The 20,895-nt window shown below is 38.8% G+C and overlaps 1 protein-coding gene across 3 annotated transcripts in view; it reads left to right on the top strand.

Annotated features, from left to right (window-relative positions):
• Window positions 1-20,895, top strand: part of zfyve26 (zinc finger, FYVE domain containing 26) — a 152,547-nt gene that overhangs the window by 74,321 nt on the left and 57,331 nt on the right. For all 3 annotated transcript variants that reach the window (XM_039742229.1, XM_039742231.1, XM_039742230.1), the window contains exons 15-21: window positions 7,527-7,719; window positions 8,953-9,216; window positions 10,129-10,248; window positions 10,538-10,705; window positions 13,321-13,551; window positions 15,035-15,140; window positions 17,662-18,389. In XM_039742229.1, coding sequence (XP_039598163.1) covers window positions 7,527-7,719; window positions 8,953-9,216; window positions 10,129-10,248; window positions 10,538-10,705; window positions 13,321-13,551; window positions 15,035-15,140; window positions 17,662-18,389 — 1,810 coding nt within the window. The remainder of the gene's footprint in view (window positions 1-7,526; window positions 7,720-8,952; window positions 9,217-10,128; window positions 10,249-10,537; window positions 10,706-13,320; window positions 13,552-15,034; window positions 15,141-17,661; window positions 18,390-20,895) is intronic.

The raw sequence follows: 20,895 nt of genomic DNA on the forward strand, positions 1-20,895 counted from the left end.
CTTACAGGAAAAGGTGATGGAAAAAGTGCACTTGAATAAAAGTGCACTTGTTTTGTTATACTTTTACACCAACATATGTTCCTGCGTTTGAGCGACACGGGCAGATGGGGAGTGTCTGATGATTGCATATAGCATTGAAGTAACTGCTCTTTACCATTCTCTCCTCTGCATGTCCTGGAGTACAAAAGAAACAGCATACAGCAACATGCGGGGACTGGCAGGAACACTCAATAAAACTGAATAAAAAGAAAATCAAGTGACGGTGAGATATGAAGAAGGCAGCTTCGGCAGCGTTTGTGCGTCAGAACCCTTTTTGGGGGCGTTAGTATGCATCGTGGTACACTGCAGAGCTATAGCGCGTCTTTATGTGAAAACAGCCATGTCAGATGGGGTTGTATGGATTGATTCTGAATGCGACTGAGAGAATGAAAAGTGAATTAAAAAAAGAAAAAAAAACAAAGCTAACCTTTACAAGGATCATAAATTACACGGGCGTTTACAGACTGAAATCAAATGTATGCTTTTATTCTAAAATAGTAAGAATAAGAGCAGTTTACTTCTCAAAACAGAGTGGTGCAGGATCGAACTCGCAACCTTTTCCTTCCCAGTCAGTAACTGATTGTATTGCGCCACGGAGGCAGTCGTAATAAGCGGGTGTCAATGTCACATGTTAAGGCGGCTTTTTTACTGCAGCTATATCTATACTAATAAAAGGCAAAGCACTCACTCACTCACTCACTCACTCATCACTAATTCTCCAACTTCCCGTGTGGGTGGAATGCTGAAATTTGGCAGGTTCATTCCTTACAGCTTCCTTACAAAAGTTGGGCAGGTTTTATATCGAAATTCTACGCGTAATGGTCATAACTGGAAGCTGTTTTTCTCCATTTACTGTAATGGAGATGAGCTTGAACGCCGTGGGGCGGAGTTTCGTGTGACATCATCACGCCTCCCACGTAATCACGCAGTACATAGAAAACCAGGAAGAGCTCCAAAAAGCGCTGAAGAAAACATGGATTATATAATGGAGAAGGCAGCGAAACAATATGAAGCGAGCGAGTGACATATACAACCATATTCATGAGTTCTGCTACTTCGGAAACAAAGCACGATGTAAACCTACACTTTAAATTAAGTTCATAGACAAGCTGCGCTGGCGCTTGTAATTTAGTGCCTGCCCATATAAGGCCGTCCGTCAGCGGCAATCCAATAGCAAACTCCCACTAAATATTCACGGGTGAAGGACTGTGCTTATGGAGAGGAAGATGAGATGGTCAGGGTGGTGTTTGACACAAACTCAGCGAAACTGCGAGAGAAAGTTTTAAGTGCCAGGACTAAGGTAACATTAAATACAGCCATGGACATAGCACGAGATGGCACCAGCACAGCTGGGAACCTTCGATGCATGTACACCGAGCGGCTCACGTGAACTGACGCAGTGCACAGATAAAAGCAACAGTTCCAAAGAGCTGAACAAAAACGAATTACACAATTGAAAAGGCAGCAAAAAAATGAAGCGCCTGATAAGCATATTCATAAATCCAGCTACTGCGGAAACAAAGCACACGTGGAAAAGTCAATGTCCCGCTAAAGGAAGACAGTAAAAAAACCCGTGCATGCAGTGTGTCAGGTCTCAGATAAAGAAGAAGACGAGCTGTTTATTGATGCAGTAAGAAACGAATCGATGAATGAAACCTGTCATCTTTACAACGATTGACAAACACGGAATGTAACTTGAACACAACACATCCTACAAATACGAACCTGATTGAAAGAAATAATGATAATCAAATCCTTGATGACAGCAACACTCAGTAACACTCACAAAACAAATACTGTATATTGACAGTCATATTACGTTATTTTTAAAATGTTCCCTTTTCTTTTCTAGCTTTTTTAACACACTACTTCTCGCTGCGATACGCGGGTATATATATATATATATATATATCCCGATCTACATACTCGAATAATGGATACTTTATTCGCCATCAATGATTGTTTTGGTAAAGCCATACTCAGTGTATTCATTAGATGAACGGTAAAAAGTAAGAGCGAGGGAGGATGACTTATTGAGGCATGCAGGCTGTAGTGCGTCAACTCTATCTGAATTGCGATCACATTTGAAAAATATATCTTTTCAAGTTCTATTTAGTCCATATGTGTCAAACTCAAGGGCCACGGGCACATCCGCCCGGCGTGTAATTATATCCGCCCGAGATCATTTTATATACTGTATTATTGTTATTAATGGCCGGGTATATGAAGCGCTGGTAACACAATAAACTACAGATCCCATAATGCAGCGCTTCAGCTGCCTTGCCAACACTTACGCGTTAATCAAGTCTAGCTTATGATGCTGCAAGTTATTGCGAAGCTAGCTCACACGATGCTGAAGAGAAAAGTTGATTCTGAAAATAGAGCCTTTAAAAACCGATGGGAGGCTGAGTATATGTTTACTGAACCCATGTGTCTCATTTGTGGAGCTAATGTGGCTGTAATTACAGAATTTAATCTAAGACGGCACTATGAGACAAAACATCAGGGTAACCTGAATGCAATGCAGAAGATACAGAAAGCAGAATAATTAAATAAGAATCTGACACTTCAGCGGACGTTTTTACCGTGCACAATCACAAAGTGATTTCAAGTGAAGCTGCTTTTATGGGAGACACAAATGCACCAGTGCACCTTGCCCCACTTTCCCTGTTGCCAAGTAATGTTAAACCAAGTCGTCACTACGGTGTTCCCAAATCGCACTTTGCTGATAAACTGAGCGCTGCGCACTGAGTTTGCACGGCGCTTTGGTGACTTTGAAGAACAAAAAGTCCGTCTACATGCGGCTCGAACCTTGTGCATGTTTGGTAGCACATATCTGTGTGAGAAGCTCTTCTCAGTGATAAAGACTAACAAAACAGCACACAGGAGTCGCCTCACTGATGAGCACCTGCAATCCATCCTGAGAATCTCCACAACACAGAACCTCACACCAAACATAAACGAACCTGTGGCCAAAAAGATGCCAGGCGTCCAGCTCTAAAATGACATATGAGCAAAGACAACTGAATGATTTGATTTGTTATTGCTGAAAGGAACACATTTTATTTATATTTCCAGGTTTTGTTATGCAGCATGTTCATATTTGAATTTGTATAATTTTGACAGGATATATTTTTATGGAGAGCAAAATCTTTTGGGATATTTAAAATCTAAGTTTATTTTTTATATAAAACTAGCAAAATACCCGAGCTTCGCAGCGGAGAAGTAGTGTGTTAAAGAAGCAATGAAAAGAAAAGGAAACATTTTGAAAATAACGTAACCTGATTGTCAATGTAATTGTTTTGTCACTGTTGTGAGTGATGAGTGTTGTTGTCATATATATATATATATATATATATATATATATATTTACACACACACACATAAAAATATATATATATATATATATATACATATATACACACACACATATATAAACATATATATACATATACATACATATCTACATATATACACACACAGCTATTTCATTATCAGTGCAATACGCTGTTTGTTAAAACGGTTGACTCCGCTCTTACGTGCAATAACAAATCAAATCATTCAGTTGTCTTTGCTCATATGTCATTTTAGAGCTGGGCGCCTGGCATCTTTTTGGCCACAGGTTCGTTTCTGTTTGCTGTGAGGTTCTGTGTTGTGGAGATTCTCAGGATGGATTGCAGGTGCTCATCAGTGAGGCGACTCCTGTGTGCTGTTTTGTTAGTCTTTATCACTGAGAAGAGCTTCTCACACAGATATGTGCTACCAAACATGCACAAGGTTCGAGCCGCATGTAGACGGACTTTTTTTGTTCATCAAAGTCACCAAAGCGCCGTGCAAACTCAGTGCGCAGTGCGCTCAGTTTATCAGCAAAGTGCGATTTGGGAACACCGTAGTGACGACTTGGTTTAACAGTACTTGGCAACAGGGAAAGTGGGGCAAGGTGAACTGGTGCATTTGTGTCTCCCATAAAAGCAGCTTCACTTGAAATCACTTTGTGATTGTGCACGGGTTAAAACGTCCGCTGAAGTGTCAGATTCTTATTTAATTATGCTGTTTTCTGTATCTTCTGAATTGCATTCAGGTTACCCTGATGCAAGGCAGCTGAAGCGCTGCATTATGGGATCTGTAGTTTATTGTGTTACCAGCGCTTCATATACCGGCTTTAATAACAATAATACAGTATATAAAATGATCTCGGGCGGATATAATTACACGCCGGGCGGATGTATGCCCTTGAGTTTGACACATATGGACTAAATAGAACTTGAAAAGATATGTTTTTCAAATGTGATCGCGCAATTCAGATAGAGTTGACGCGACTACAGCCTGCATGCCTCAATGAGTCATCCTCCCTCGCTCTTACTTTTTACCGTTCATCTAATGAATACACTGAGTATGGCTTTACCAAAACAATCATTGATGGCGAATAAAGTATCCATTATTCGAGTATGTAGAGCGGATATATATATATACATATATATATATATACCCGCGTATCAGCGGAGAAGTAGTGTGTTAAAAAGGTAGAAAAGAAAAGGGAACATTTTAAAAATAACGTAACATGACTGTCAATATACAGTATTTGTTTTGTGAGTGTTACTGAGTGTTGCTGTCATCAAGGATTTGATTATCATTATTTCTTTCAATCAGGTTCGTATTGTGTGTTGTGTTCAAGTTACATTCCGTGTTTGTCAATCGTTGTAAAGATGACAGGTTTCATTCTTCGATTCGTTTCTTACTGCATCAATAAACAGCTCGTCTTCTTCTTTATCTGAGACCTGACACACTGCATGCACGGGTTTTTTACACTGTCTTCCTTTAGCGGGACATTGACTTTTTCCACCGTGTGCTTTGTTTCCGCAGTAGCTGGATTTATGAATATGCTTATCAGACGCTTCATATTTTTGCTGCCTTTTCAATTGTGTAATTCGGTTTTGTTCAGCTCTTGGAACTGTTGCCTTTTATCTGTGCACCGCGCCAGTTCACGTGAGCGCTCGGTGTACATGCATCGAAGGTTCCCAGCTGTGCTGGTGCCATCTCGTGCTATGTCCGTGGCTGTATTTAATGTTACCTTAGTCCTGGCACTTAAAACTTTCTCTCGCAGTTTCGCTGAGTTTGTGTCAAACACCACCCTGACCATCTCATCTTCCTCTCCATAAGCACAGTCCTTCACCCGTGAATATTTACCCGTGGCAGTTTGCTATTGGATTGCCGCTGACGGACGGCCTTATATGGGCAGGCACTAAATTACAAACGCCAGCGGCAGCCTGTCTATGAACTTAATTTAAAGTGTAGGTTTACATCGTGCTTTGTTTCCGAAGTAGCAGAACTCATGAATATGTTTGTATATGTCACTTGCTCGCTTCTTATTGTTTCGCTGCCTTCTCAATTATATAATGCATGTTTTCTTAAGCGCTTTTTTGAGGTCTTCCTGGTTTTCTATGTACTGCGTGATTACGTGGGAGGCGTGATGATGTCACACGAAACTCCCCCCCACGGCGTTGAAGCTCATCTCCATTACAGTAAATGGAGAAAAACTGCTTCCAGTTATGACCATTACGCGTAGAATTTCGATATAAAACCTGCCCAACTTTTGTAAGGAAGCTGTAAGAAATGAACCTGCCAAATTTCAGCCTTCCACCCACATGGGAAGTTGGAGAATTAGTGATGAGTCAGTGAGTGAGTCAGTGAATCAGTGAGTGAGTGAGTGAGTGAGGGCTTTACCTTTTATTAGTATAGATTACATAAGAGTAAAGAAATTTGAATGTTTGTTCTTTTAACGTTTACTTTATTTCTAACTTGTATAATTTAGACAGGATATATTTTTATGGAGAGCAAAATATTATAAGTTGTTTAAGGTTTGAGTTGATTTATTCAGGAATAATATTCCTGTCTGTTTTACCATTCCTACCAAAGATATTTCTGTTGACTAAATAAAAATTCCTTCTATTTAAAATTTAAATAGAACTTGAACAAATACGATAGTTCATAATATCCACGCAGACTTGCACGTAAGAGCGGGAGTTATCCGTTTTAACAAGCAGCGTATTGCACTGATACGAAATAGCTGTGTGTGTATAGATGTAGATATGTATGTATATGTATATATATGTTTATATATGTGTGTGTGTGTATGTGTATATATATATGTATTTGTGTGTATGTATATGTATGTGTATATGTGTAGATATATATATGTATGTATATATGTGTATATATATATATATATATATATATATATATATATATGACAACATCACTCACAACAGTGACAAAACAATTACATTGACAATCATGTTACGTTATTTTCAAAATGTTTCCTTTTCTTTTCATTGCTTCTTTAACACACTACTTCTCGCTCAAGCGGGTATTTTGCTAGTTTTTAAATAAAAGGGCAATTGTTGTGTTATATTTGTACCTTTTGTGAAAATATTTCTTTGATATTTGGACTTCAGGCTTCATACATTATATAGTTTATGCCTACATTTTGTCATTTACTACTAGAATATGAAAAATTTTTCTGTTTTAAATATGTGTTTACACAGATTACTGTAGAAACGGAACTCGCATGAAATGCGTGTGTTTCAAATAACGATCTATTATTTTTACTTTAAAACTCACTCCCAGATACTCAATCAAGGCATGAGCTGGGAGAAGTTCGTTCACGTTCTAAATTGGTGGGGGGATGGAATAGCCGGCTGCTTCTAGCTTCTCTTTATCAGCACATTTAGAGGACAAAGGACGCTGGCGGAGAGGTGTGAAGGGATTTAAGAAGCGATTTAAGGTGGGATGTATCTATGAGTTTTTTCGTAGGCTCTGGTAATTCTAGTGTTAAGGCGGTCATCTAACGTTAAGCAATTTAAAAATCCTTTTGGATTAAACATTACCAAAAACTTTACAATTTTTTGCAGGAGACTGATAAGTACTGTAAGTAGAAGAAACATATGCTAAAAAAGTACTAAATTGCCACTACTTACTTTTGCACATTAATTATTTGTGTAAAGAGAAATATATATATTTCTTGTATGTGTAACTGTTTGTCAAATTATTTTAAGTAAAGTTTGGAATTGAAATAAAACATGCTACAGTTGCTGCTTGACTATTTTATTTTAATGAAATGTCAACTATCATTAAACTGTTAATAGCATGGTGATCCCATGGGATTTTAACGGTGTTTACATTCACATTTTTTTGTCAAATTTTAAAATATAAAAATTCAGGCCACTTTTGGGTTTTGACTTGGTATGTGTTACACTATAAATGTCTCGCATCTCAACAGGGTGGACAACCTATTTTGAGTCATACTGAAAATGTGGGTACTTTATTTTACATTATGTGTTCTTGAATGTTGTACAGTTTCTGCCAATGACACAAAGATGGACTTTCAAGATAGACCATTCATGGATTTTTTTTAAAGTAAACCAGTGTAATCAAGGTGAATGGCTGTGCTCTAATTGTCTTTCTTTTATGCTCTTTGTCTGTTACAGGTGGGAAAGATGTTCAGCCTGGAAGCCTTGCCCAGCTTTGGAGAGCTGCTGTTCATGGAGCTTTACCAGCAGGTGGTTAAGGAGCTTGAAGGAGTTGAGGACAAGATCGAAAAGAAGACATTGGATGATTCTGATAAAAAGACTAACAGTGGACGTTCTACCCTCAAGGCTATTGGGAGTGCAGCTGCAGCTGGTTAGGTTTTTTTTTAAAACCCATCTGCCAATGATAACTTCTTCATTACTAGCACCTCCACTAGGCAGTCAACAACATTATCCTGCTCCGTTCAACTCCTGTACTCTTGAAACAACCCAAAAAAAATTAACTTGAGTTAAATGATTAGCTTTCTTTTCCAGTTTGCTTTTGTGCTTTGAAGACATGCTAATTTTACTGGTGACACTGAATTATTCTGGTGTGGATTTGAATGCATGCCTTGTTGTAGCTGCTTCACCAGTTGGTCTCATTGACCATTAGGTGGAAATACTGAGCTGAAAGAAAATGCTGATTGAGTTTGGAAACATTAAGATTTGTGTAGAGCACTTAAATCATACCAACATTTAATCTGGATTTCCTAGTTGTTTACTGACATGACCAAATACAAACCTTGGTTCATAGATTAAATGACAATTAGATTCTGAAGTAACTCTTTGTAACACATTGTGCTACAAAGAGATTTTCAGTAGTTCCACTTGTCTGCACTCAACTTAATGGGTATTGAAAGTCCTTCTTTTACAAGGTCATTAGATAAATGTTTTGACAACTTTTCTTTATTTTATTTTTTTGAGGGATTACTTACAGCAGGATTTTTTGGAGAAGTTCATCTCTTGCTATTTTTCACTTGCAAGTTAAGCTTGTTTAGTTCAATTCATGGAAGTTTCAAATGATGTTTGTTATAGTTTCCTTATATGTAAGGCTGAAATCATCCTTTGCCGGATGGCCGCTACATCACAGGGCATACTCATCCATATAGATGGGCATATTTGGCATCTCAGATATGCCCACCCTGCATGCATTGAGAAAAACTTGCACAGAAGGGAAGTGTAAACTCCACACAAGTACTGTATGTTGAGTATACCAAAAGTGAGCTTCACGCTTCATACATTTGTGTGGCAGTGCTACCTCCAGGCTTTTTCAGTTCATCTCGTGACATCCCGTCAACTTTGGATGTAAAACAAGAAAATTTCTGGACAGATTCACACTTAATTGCAGGCCACACTAATGCTCACACCAACATTAACTTAGATGGGGCCATTTTAGGTTGTCACTTAGCCTAAATGCATGTTTTTGGGATGCTAGAGTGCTTGGAGTTTAGCCCACCCTAATTTAATGCATAATTAATTTCCAATATTTGTGTTCCTAGAATTTATTTCTGTTTTACTTCCTACTAATGACTTTGTTTTCAATGGATTGCCGTGCTCTGCTTTTCAGGTATGGTATTTTACTCGATTTCTGATGTTGCTGACAAATTGCAAAGTTTCCCTGAGAAACCAGTGTTAGCTCTACAGGATGACTTCTGGGATAACTGCTTACACTTAGAGTCTTCTGGAGCACACCGAGATATTGTGGAAGACCTGAGTCCTGCAGGGATGGCAGCCTTTGATCTGGCCTGCACTCAGTGCCGCCTCTTTAAGACATGCAAGAAGTTACTGGAGGTGGCTGAGAGGAGGCAGCACAACACACTGGATGCAAAAGGTGAGCTACAGAGTGGTAACTCTTCCACAGACTCCATGGCAATATACAAGAACACCTGAGTAACAAAATGATATATTTATTATCTGAGAATGATAAAGAGCTGACAAAAAACTGGCAGCAAATACCCCTTTAAGAAATTAAGGATTTGATACAATGCCTATGAGAAATGCAGCGATCAATGTGCTGGTGTCTTTATGACTTGAAAATATGCACCGCTAACCGAGCCCTTCATTTTATTTTGATCTGCACAATAATCAGTAGCATTTGTGGGCAGCTTCAGGGATGGTATGTGTTTTTTCAAGATGATATTATTTAACATACTGTATCAAAGAGCTTATTATGTGTCTGTCCTTCACTGAGGTCTAGTAGAGGCCTATAGTGACTACTACTTTTATTTTTTTAATCCTTTCCTGACATCAGCAGCATATTGCTGCATTTAAACAAACTTGGCAGAATGAAGTTCATCTTCCTCAAAAATATCACTGCAAATTTATATTACTTTTCAAATCACATAGCTTTGTATTTTTCAGCTCAATTAAGCCAAGTCAACTATTTGTTTAAAGGTAGCTCTCTTCTGATGAATAATGGTTATTATTTTATTTGTAATTATTTACATTGGGGGTTTACCATTAAATATTTACTGCTTTATTAATGTCTTCTAAACCCAAGTGGTCTTAGTCACACTGAATAAGATAAAAATAGATCATCTCAGTAAGGTTTTGAGTATATGATGCAATATAAAAGCCAAATCATAAATATAAATCTAGATAAGTGAAGGGTTTACATGCAGGAGTGTTTTAGCTTTTGATTGGCTGAAATAGAATTTTGCTTCACAAAACCTTGTTCAAGGATTTAAAAGTCTATTATATTAAACCAGCAAAAGCATTTTGATTTTTTTTTTTATTTATTTAGGAAAGCCACCTGATTTCAGAGTTTGTCATTCTGATGGCATTAAAGGGTTTCCTGTATTTCTGGAACAGCTCAGCAAAATCATGAACCATGCACCAAGTTCTTGTGACCCAACTAAGTCTGGTGAGTTCTGCCATATAAAGTGATCACCAGCAGATATGCTAGATTAGTAAATTTTATACGTGCCTTGTAAGGCCGGTTGTGGATGTTATTCTAGAATATGAAAGGGCACTGAATGAAGATAGAAGGAGAAGGTACATTTCAATCATTAGCAGTAAAAAGAAGTTTCGTTTAAAAAAAACATCATTCCGCTTAATGGCTCTAAGTGAAGTCTATTATAGCCCTCATTTGTGTCTGGGGAAAATGGAAAAAGGAATTGTGTTTTCATTTTAATTGTTTTTTTTATTTGCAGCAGAAGCAAGTGAGGAAAAAACAACAAGCCCGTTCTCCAGGAGCATTCGGAGCATTCTACTGACTTGCTACCCAACTTTAACAGAGGATTGCATTGCAGCACAACTCAGTATTTCTCACAAGTTGAAGGGCATCCTCTTGAAATTAAAGTCTGCCATGCATTCTGCAGGTCAGAATTACCAGTGGTGAATACTTTGGGTTTGATTGGGGAAACTAGTGACCTTCATACATTTATCAATGGTGAAAGTGATGTACAAGTAGAAGCCAATAAACTTCATCTGTTCTGGGGGCTTGAGTAAACTGTTTAAGCGTGCGAGCTGATTCATTTGGAAGGAAGCTACAAGATGTTGCTTTCAAATCAGGCCATTGGTCTTTTGTAAAAAAAAAAAAAACAAAATGTTCTGGTATTCATTTCACTAGATGGGATTTTATATAACTCAACATCGCTCTAAGATTGTGTGATTTGGAGCTAAGAAGTTAACTGAAGTTTGGTTAAAAGATGTTGAAGTTGTGTCAGTAAAAAATATCTTGGAGAATACACATCAGTTACTGTATTAGGTACAGATTTTATTCTTCATCTTTTGGCTGCTCCCGTTAGGGGTTGCCACAGCAGATCATCTTCTTCCATATCTTTCTGTTCTCTGCATCTTGTTCTGTTACACCCATCACCTGCATGTCCTCTCTCACCACATCCATAAACCTTCGCTTAGGCCTTCTTCTTTTCCTCTTCCCCGTCAGTTCTATTCTTAGCATCCTTCTCCCAATATACCCAGCATCTCCCCTCTGCACATGTCCAAACCAGTGCAATCTTTGCCATCTCCAACCCATATAACATAGCTGGTCTCACTACCGTCCTGTAGACCTTCCCTTTCACTCTTGCTGATACCCGTCTGCCACAAATTACTCCTGACACTCTTCTCCACCCATTCCACCCTGCCAGCACTCTCTTCTTCACCTCTCTTCCACAAACCCCATACTCTGTACTGTTGATCCCAAGTATTTAAACTCATCCACCTTTGCCAACTCTACTCTTCGCAACTTCACCATTCCACTGACCTCCCTCTCATTTACACACATGTATTCTGGCTTGTTCCTACTGACCTTCATTCCTCTCCTCTCAAGAGCATATCTCCACCTCTCCAGGCTCTCCTCAGATCACAATGTCATCAGCAAACCTCATAGTTCATAGGGACTCCTGTCTAATCTCGTCTGTCAACCTATCCATCACCATTGCAAATAAGAAAGGGCTCAGAGCTGATCCCTGATGTAATCCCACCTCCACGTTGAATGCATCCGTTGCTCCTACCGCAGACCTCACCACTGTCACACTTCCCTCGTACATATCCTATACAACTTTTGCGTACTTCTCTGCCACTCTCGGCTTCCTCATACAATACCACAGGTCCTCTCGAGGCACCTTGTCATATGCTTTCTCCAGGTCCACAAAGACGCAATGCAGCGCCTTCTGGCCTTCTCCAAACTGATCCATCAACATCATCAGAGCAAACATTGCACCTGTCGTGCTGTTTCTTGGCATGAAATCATACTGGTGCTCATCATCACCTCATTTCTTTACCTAGCTTCCAGTACTCTTTCCCATAACTTCATGCTGTGGCTCATCAATTTTATCCCCCTGTAGTTACTACAGTCCTGCACACCCCCCTTATTCTTAAATATCAGCACCAGTACACGTCTTCTCCACTCCTCAGGCATCCTCTCACTTTCCAAAATTCCATTAAACAATCTGGTTAATAACTCCACTGCCATCTCTCCTAAACACCTCCATGCTTCCATGGGTATGTCATCTGTACCAACAGCTTTTCCATTCTTCATTCTCTTCATAGCTGTCCTTACTTCCTCCTTGCTAATCTGTTGCACTTCCTGATTCATTATCTCCACATCATCCAACCTCTTCTCTCTCTCGTTCTCTTCATTCATCAGCCTCTCAAAGTACTCTTTCCATTAGGTACAGATTTTATTAATAATCATAATTGGAGAGAAAATGTCCGCACATCCCAAGCATGATTCATCATCTTTAGTGAGTAAAGGGCACTGAAAATATGTTCGATATGTATTCCTATTGATTAAGAATATTGTCAGTTGTTATATCTAAGGAAAATCACAATTTTGGAACAGTACCTGATCCTGTAGAGTTCAGTGAGGTAACATTCAAATGTGGGCTTGTGATGAGCTGACTTTTTTTTAAAAAGTCTGCGCTTTTGGTTTCCTTGGGCTCACAAGAGATCTGCTGAAATGCAGCATAGCTGGACCAAAACATTTCATTATTATGACGGATTACATGGAGGAACCTTTCTGAAATAGTTCTGAACATTGTGAAGGGTTCACAAACTTAACTAACGACTGAAAGTATAAGGTGCTAATAAAATGGTGTAACACTCCATCTTAGGATCGCTGCCATATTGCCTATTGCCTCATTTTAACTCTGAACAGGCCAGTGTCTCAGGTTCATCTGCTTGCTTTACATCATTTGTGCATTCACAATATATCCCAGGTAATATATAGCTTTGGATAGAGCTGATTAGTTTAATTGAAACATATAAAAGTGATTGTAGTGTTTACATTCTAATGTGGCTGTTAGCATTGACTTTATTGCTTTAAGTTTTTTAGCAGCAGCCTCTCTTCAGCTTCTGTCTGAAGTATAAATCCATCTGTAATGGGAATCACAGACAGAATGTAAAATTATCAATGAATTCATGTGGTGTTCTGTATACAATATCTAATAATTGGAAATGAGTCCTAATCAACAGCGCTGATTCTTCACAGATCTTAAAGGTGGTGACCTACTGTCGGCCTTGGTGGATCAGAGCAAGTCTAGGCCTCATGAGCCAGAAGACAAATCTGTGAGATTTCTGATGAAACAGCTGCTGAAAACTGTGGACCTGCACATCCAGATGCAGGCTGGCAGACATCTTCAAGTTGATTATATACGCAGCTTTTTTGACTACGTAAATACATTAGCTGCTGTATTAGTGAAAAGTCTGAACTCTGAAACAGGTAATTGTTCTTTGTGTTCAATTCCTTCATCCTCCAGGAACTGCCTGCATACTCTAGCCACATGAGGCCGTGCATTGTCGTGAACCAGCATAAGGTCTGACAATGGGTCCAAGGGTTTCATCCCGATACCTAATGGCAGTCAAGGTGCTGTTGTCTAGCCTGTAGAGGTCTGTGTGTCCCTCCATGAGTATGCCTCCCCAGACCATCACTGACCCAGGGTCAAACCAAACAGGCTGAACGATGTTACAGACAGCATAATGTTCTCCACGGCTTCTCCAGACCCTTTCACATCTGTCACATGTGCTCAGGGTGAACCTGCTGTCATGTGTGAAAAGCACAGGGCGCCAGTGGTGGACCTGCCAATTCTGGTATTTTGTGGCAAATGCCAATCAAGCTCCACGGTGCCGGGCAATAAGTACAGGGCCCACTAGAGGAGGCCACTCAGGCCACCCTCATCAAGTCTTTCTGATTGTTTGGTCAGAGACATTAACACCAGTGGCTTGCCTGCTGGAGGTAATTTTGTAGGGCTCTGGCAGTGTTAATCCTGTTCCTCTTTGCCCAAAGGAGCAGATACCAGTCCTGCTGATAGGTTAAGGACCTTCTACGGCCCTGCTCAGCGCTCCTAGAGTAACTGCCTGTCTCCTGGAATCTCCTCCATGCCCTTCAGACCGTGCTGGGAGACGTAGCAAACCTTCTGGCAATGGCAGCTATTGATGTGCCATCTTTGAGAAGTTGGACTACCTGTAAAACCAAACTCTGTAGGATCTAGGTATCGCCTCATGCTATCAGTAGTGACACTGACTGTAGCCAAATGCAAAACTAGTGAAAAAACAGCCAGAAAAGATGAGGAGGGAAAAATGTCAGTGGCCTCCACCTGTTAAACCATTCCTGTTTTGGGGGTTGTCTCATTGTTGCCCCTCTAGTGCACCTGTTGTTAGTTTCATTAACACCAAAGCAGCTGAAACTGATTAACAACCCCCTCTGCTACTTAACTGACCAGATCAATAGCCCAGAAGTTTCACTAATTTTATGCTATACTGTGAGTAAAAAGTGTTCCTTTAATTTTTTTGAGCAGTATATACTGTACAGTGTGTATATAACACTTTAACATGCCAGAATGTTCTCCACCGTGTAGTTCCTTCCCTAATTCAAGCTGCTTTAATTTAAAAGGCATGCTTCCTGGTAGTTTTACATATTATGGAAATATCCATATGTTTTGTTTATGTCATACAGATTGATTCAATATATGGGTGTTTGATTTAATCTAGTAACGTCCCTCTGCTTCAGAACTGGTTTGTGAAGGGGCACACACCTTTGTTTAGTGCCCCACATCTCTGGTCGTAGCAGAGCTCAGTATGAACAGCTAATCTCCTTAGAAAGTAACAAAATGCATATGTACTGTAGCTGTTGTTACTGCAGTCTGTCATGTGAAGAGCTGAATGGACATCTGCTTACAAAATCATGTTGTTAACTTGTTTTCTAGATCATGGTCTTGAAGTGAAACTGTGTAATCCTCTGCTGGTTTTACATCAGACACCATCTCAACTCATCTCCCAGCTGTTGTTTGAGAAACAGATCCCTCCTGATAGGTAGGTGCTTTTTAATATTTCATAAAAAAATAAAAGTGAGTTTGGTTGCTTTATTTGACACTAATTTGTGACTATATTCAGTATTTATTAACCTGAGTAATGAAGTAAAAAAAACTGAAAGTGCAGCCAAGTGTCTAGCTAAGGAAAATGTAAGGTTGTTGCAAGTCCAGCAGAGAACCACAGTAAGAGCCATCATCACACAAATGAAAAATGACTTGTCATAATTGAAGGAACCATGAAGTACGCTATGTATTGAAAAAATCTTCAGGAGAATTTCCTGTCGCTTGTCTGTGAACTAAAGCTGAAATATAGCCAAGTCATGCAACAAAGTAATGGCCAAAAACTCAAAAGCAAGTTCACATGGCTGGCAAAAAAGCAAAATGTAAGTTTTGGACTGGTGCATTTAGAATCCAGATCTAAATTCCAAAGAGATTCTGTGACAGGACATGGAAGAAACAGTTTGTTTCCAAGTACCTACCATTGTTTCTAAATTCAAGTGAGTCAGCAGCGAGTGTGCTAAAATTACTGCACCACAATGAAAAAGACTCATTAAATTATGGGAAGAGTAATGATTACAGCTAAAATTTACACAACCAGTTAAGTGCATGAGCCAGTTGCCTCTTCACACAGTGCCAGTTAGAGTTGGATATCTTTATTCACTCGATACTTAACATGAGTTTAAAAAGTCTGCTTGGTCACATAGGTGTCCCTTTATCTATAGTATTATTTTAATTGAAATCTGCAAAAATTCATTGTCAGAAATATATAATAATAGAGGAAAGTCTGTAGGAGGCAAACATTTTTCACTGTACTCTAATCCTCCTTAGACACGTTGCAGTTTTGGTGGTAGATCTTACACTGTATGCCACCCATTACTAATAACTGATGTCTATCTTTGTCATCATACTACTGACTTAGTATGATCTTACAAAAAAATGAACTGTTCAGTGCTGCATGGGTAATGCATGGCATTTTCTGCACATCATCTGTCAGTACACAGGTATTGGGGCTGAGACCCATGTTTCAGGTCATCTGTCCAGCCTCGCTTCATTTGCAGTGTGCCTTGACTCTCTGCAGTTCTTTTATTGAAACACTAGCTGAGCTACCCATCTCAGATGGGTTGAAATCTAAGCAGTCAATGCAGATCTCACTGCTAACGTTTCAGTGCAGTTTGGCCATCCCATTTGATACAGGATTTGTAAAAGCAGGGCTAATGATTGGGATGCAGAGACATAAAATCTCTGTGCTCCATTTTTGTAAGATGTTTAGATAACAAGAGGGGTCACTGTGTAATGTACATTTTAGGTCATTTCTTTATCTCACAGGTATTAGTTATTATAAAAGTACTGACTATGCAGAATCGGATTTAAATGTCCAGATTTCATTTACATTGAAGCTTACAGCGAATACAGCGAAATTGGTTTTTAAGATGACATGCATCTATGACTTAGGCCATTGCTGTATTACAAATACATTGATATTAAGAAGTTGCCACCCGATCCCCACGATCTCCAAAGTGTTGCAAAATTTTTAAAGGGAAGTTAGTTTTATAAATTTACAATTGATGAATCACTTGCTCAGTAGGGTGGCACTGCTGCTTCGCAGATCTAGAGGTTTAGGTTGGGCACTCTTTTTGTGGAGACTGCACAGCAGAGGACAATTAATTGTGTGTTAAAAAGTAGTGTCTATCTCAGAGGACCATTTTTGGAGCATTAAACACCAAAGCACATGTGCAGAACGTTCCAAGCATCCCCATGGGCACAGGCAGCAGAACTGGCAAGGGTTCCCAAGCTAGAGAAATGAGAGAGGACCGTTGCTGCAAACAGCGTCAGAGTTGGTCTTTGATTTGCAGGTGCAAACGTTCTCTGCCAAGCGGCTTACCCTCAAAGAATGGCTCATTCATTCACATTTCGCTATGGCATCCATGCAAAGTTGTTTGTAGGTTTTTACTTTCCTAATGTTTTCTAAAAATATGAGGTTTTAACCTTTTGTAGAAGTGCTTAAACACCTAAAAACTTGAAAATCTCAATATATTGTGTATTTTATGCATAAAAAGTTATAATCCATTCAGAATGAGATGTTTTTAATATGAGTGATACCTGATTTGAAAGAGTGTTGTTTGGTTAAAAATGGTTACTTGTGGCACCTGACTTGTCTTGCAGTGAAACAAAGCTAATCTCTGTACAGCTGCTTGGATTTTGCTTCTTGTACATCTGTGTTGCTCAGTCATTGAGACCAAGTTTATGGTGGCACTAATAGGTTTTTAAGAGCATGGATAAATATACTTCTACAATGATTGTAAAAGATATTTGTCTTTTCTAAATCTTACATTTTGTCACATTCTTTGTGTAATTTGTTGCCCAATTCAGTGATGTATAAAACTAACTAACTATAAATAAACCAACAACATATTACATTAGATGACCTATAAAAGGAGTTGTCTGCCGTACCACACACAGCTTGAAAACTTTACTTTGCTGTAGACGTGTTTTTATCTGATATTTTTCCTTATATCTCACAGGATTTCATCTCTCCTTCTCAAGGAAGACATGCCCTTGAATGTTCAGCAAGTGATTGTCAACTGCTGCTGTGAAACTCTGCCTCTCTGGGACATGAAGAAACAGCGGCACAATCCTTCACTGTTGAATGCTGTCTCTGTGTTTGTCCATCAGTATGCCAAGCAGCATCTTCCAGCCATGGAAGAGTTTTTTGAAGTGTCAGATGGAAGTTGGAGCGAATGCATCACTTCAACATCACCACCTCTTTCCCCAGGAGAGCAAACTCACTTCCTTCTTACACCATCTGCCTTGAGTCTTCTCAAGTCTCATTCAAGTTTACTTGCTGCCATTGCTTGTCTGACTGCATCCAAGGGAATTAAGATGGCAAAGTCAGGTTTGTCTGCATGGAGGGATTTTCGAGGCAGGAAAGAGGATTCACCAGATACAGAGCAACTGCTGAAGGAATTCCCCATCCTGGAGAGTTTTCTTCAGACAATGTTGGAACCTTTAGAAGAATCCTTTGAGGAAAATGGAAGCCTTGCCAGTGCTCTCTGTGGCAAGCCTTGTGTCAGTTTGATTCTCTCTGGTCTTCATTGTCATGCTGCCCTCCGTATAGCAGAGGATGTCTTTCAAGAAGCCCTTGCCAATAAAGATGTCTTGAGAGCTCTGAAAGTCTTAGAATTATATGGCCCTGAGTGCCCTGCACTTTTTAAAATGAAAGACATTCTGCTTAGCTGTGCAGTTGTCAATGGTAAAATTTATTTTATTCTATGCTTCCTTCCAGTTTCCCTCTTCAAGTTTGTAAAATAGGAAAAAAGCTAATCTTTTTGCTTTTCAGCTTGCCTTGTGATGCATGTCTTGTTTGATTTGAGCCTCATTAAACAGAGTCTGACAGTCTGTATGTTTAGAGCAGCACTTAGTTTGTTAATGCAGACGACATAAGCACCCTTCAACGTTTTATGAAAACCAAAGTGATTCCCACCTGTTAGGCTCTCTGTTTCATAGACCAAGCTTGGTGACTGGTCAAATTGGCAGTAGTGTCCTGTTAGGAAGAGCAGAAGCAAATATGATGAAACTCAGAGTCCCATTCCCACAAAAATAAAGCTCCTTTACCGCAGTGTTGAATTTGTACCAGTTTCCTGCTAGAATACTAGTGTGAGCAGTCCACCAGATCACACCCCAGTATGTCCTGCCAATTCCTACAGCTTCCTACTTATGAAAATTTTAATCACCTTGTTTATTATAAATACATGATAATTAGTTTGAAAATAGATGACATCTATTGATGATCGTCATGCTGATGTTTAAATGGAGTATTTTGATTACACATTATTTACCCACTGCTATAACATAATTAATCTAAATCTAAATGTACTACCCTTTTTTAGTTTGTATTTTGAGCTACTTTGTTGTAAAGATACAAATAAATATTTAGAGTCAGGTACAGTATTTAGATAAATGAATGGGAACAACCAAAATCTTAAGTGTGCTGCAGTAAGGAAGCCAGATGTAGTTTTGATGTGTATGTAAATCAGTGCATCATCATGCAATATGTCTGCCTGTGTCTGAGTCTCTGTCTTGTAACTCAAAACAGTAAGGTTTATGGGATTGTTGAGGTTTGAATGACGCTCTTGCAGGTTTAATGTGTAGTTTTAAAGTAATGAAGCCCAGCCCTGCAATGAGGTATCCATACACTTCTTCCCAGACAGACTGAGTGTCCAGCACATGTACAGTACAATGTGCTGCAGTGACACCTCAAAGTTTCTTTTGTTTGAAAAATCAACATCACTATGATGATCTTTTTTCTGTTTCATAACATTTTAGGTGTGTTTTTTATCTATATAAACACTGTGGAAGTGCTTGTGCTGTGAGAGATTGTTTACTAGCTTTGCTTTGGCCTTTGCCTGTACCCCTTTCAACCCCTCTAAAGCATGTTTAGTGACCATCAATAAAATACCCCTTAAATACTTACTACTTTAATTAACAGAACATGTACACAGAACATTTATCTAGTATACATTTGGCATCAAATACAATACCTATCATATTTATAAGCCACATTTCTTATAAAATGTTTTTCAAGAGGATATGAGTAACATACCTAACAAGTAAACGCATTACATTACAAAACAAGCCTATTGTTTACTAAGCAGCAATGGCAAATTCTTTTGTACCTGTTCTTTTCCCAATTAAAACACATAAGTCGCTGTACTAAACACAAAGTTGCTCACTATTCACACACTGACAAGAAGGGTCTGTATTAATAAGAGAACAAGACGAAATGTTCTGAATTCATTGAAAGAGTTTACCTATTGATTTCTGCCAAAAACGTTCTTCTCATTTCTTCCACTCCATGTATCTCACATCCAAGCTGGTCAACATATTATATGTCTGCCATTACTCTCTCAGCTCAGATTCCTTTTCCTCATGCCTATGTTTTAGTGAGTAGTAATGTGTTTCTAAATGACATTCACTTATATTGCTTTTAATAAGCAAACATGTGCTTAAAAGTGCCAATAGTATAACAGAAAGTAGAATGCTCATCAATTAAATTGAGATCGATTAATTGTGCATTCATTCCTCTGCTAACAATCCCCATTAATCGAGATCACGGTTTTTAGAAGATGAAGAGCGTTTCATCTTCATCAGGTACATCAGAAAGCAACCCTGAAGTGGGTCAAGTGAAGAATGATTTAGCTGCCGGCACTTCTGCATTTCCAAATGATAGTGTTAGAAAGTAAAGTTGTATTAATTTAAATTATTTTAATATAAATATAAAAGCAGTTTCTCTAATCCCAAGTAGTAGTTTTGGCCTTGTATTTTGGTTTGCCATGATGAACTGCTCAGTTTCCAGTTGCAATCACTGTAGTGCACAGTAAGGGTTTGGTGTCATAACATTATTTTCTTTGACCACAAGTTTGTTTTCAATGGTGCTGCTGTAACATTTCTTATTTTGCTATTTAATTTATACACCAGATACTGTACTGCAGTTTCATTTTTACTGAGTGTGACTAGCAGAGGGCGTATGCTCCCTGGGAATGTCTTCCTTTTAGAAATACAATTCCTAGCTTGAAACTGTATAAATACTCCATTAGTAACCATGACGAAAGTTTCAAGGCAAGAGAAATATGATACAAAAGAACGGATATATACTGTATATACATTTAAATTAATTTAACATGCAGCATTGTCTCCCAATATACATTGTAGTGTAATCATTTATGCATACAAATATGGTTGAAGAGGAGCCATTGAAC

This window comes from Polypterus senegalus, chromosome 18 (genome assembly GCF_016835505.1).
Source record: "Polypterus senegalus isolate Bchr_013 chromosome 18, ASM1683550v1, whole genome shotgun sequence".
Classification (NCBI taxonomy): domain Eukaryota; kingdom Metazoa; phylum Chordata; class Cladistia; order Polypteriformes; family Polypteridae; genus Polypterus; species Polypterus senegalus.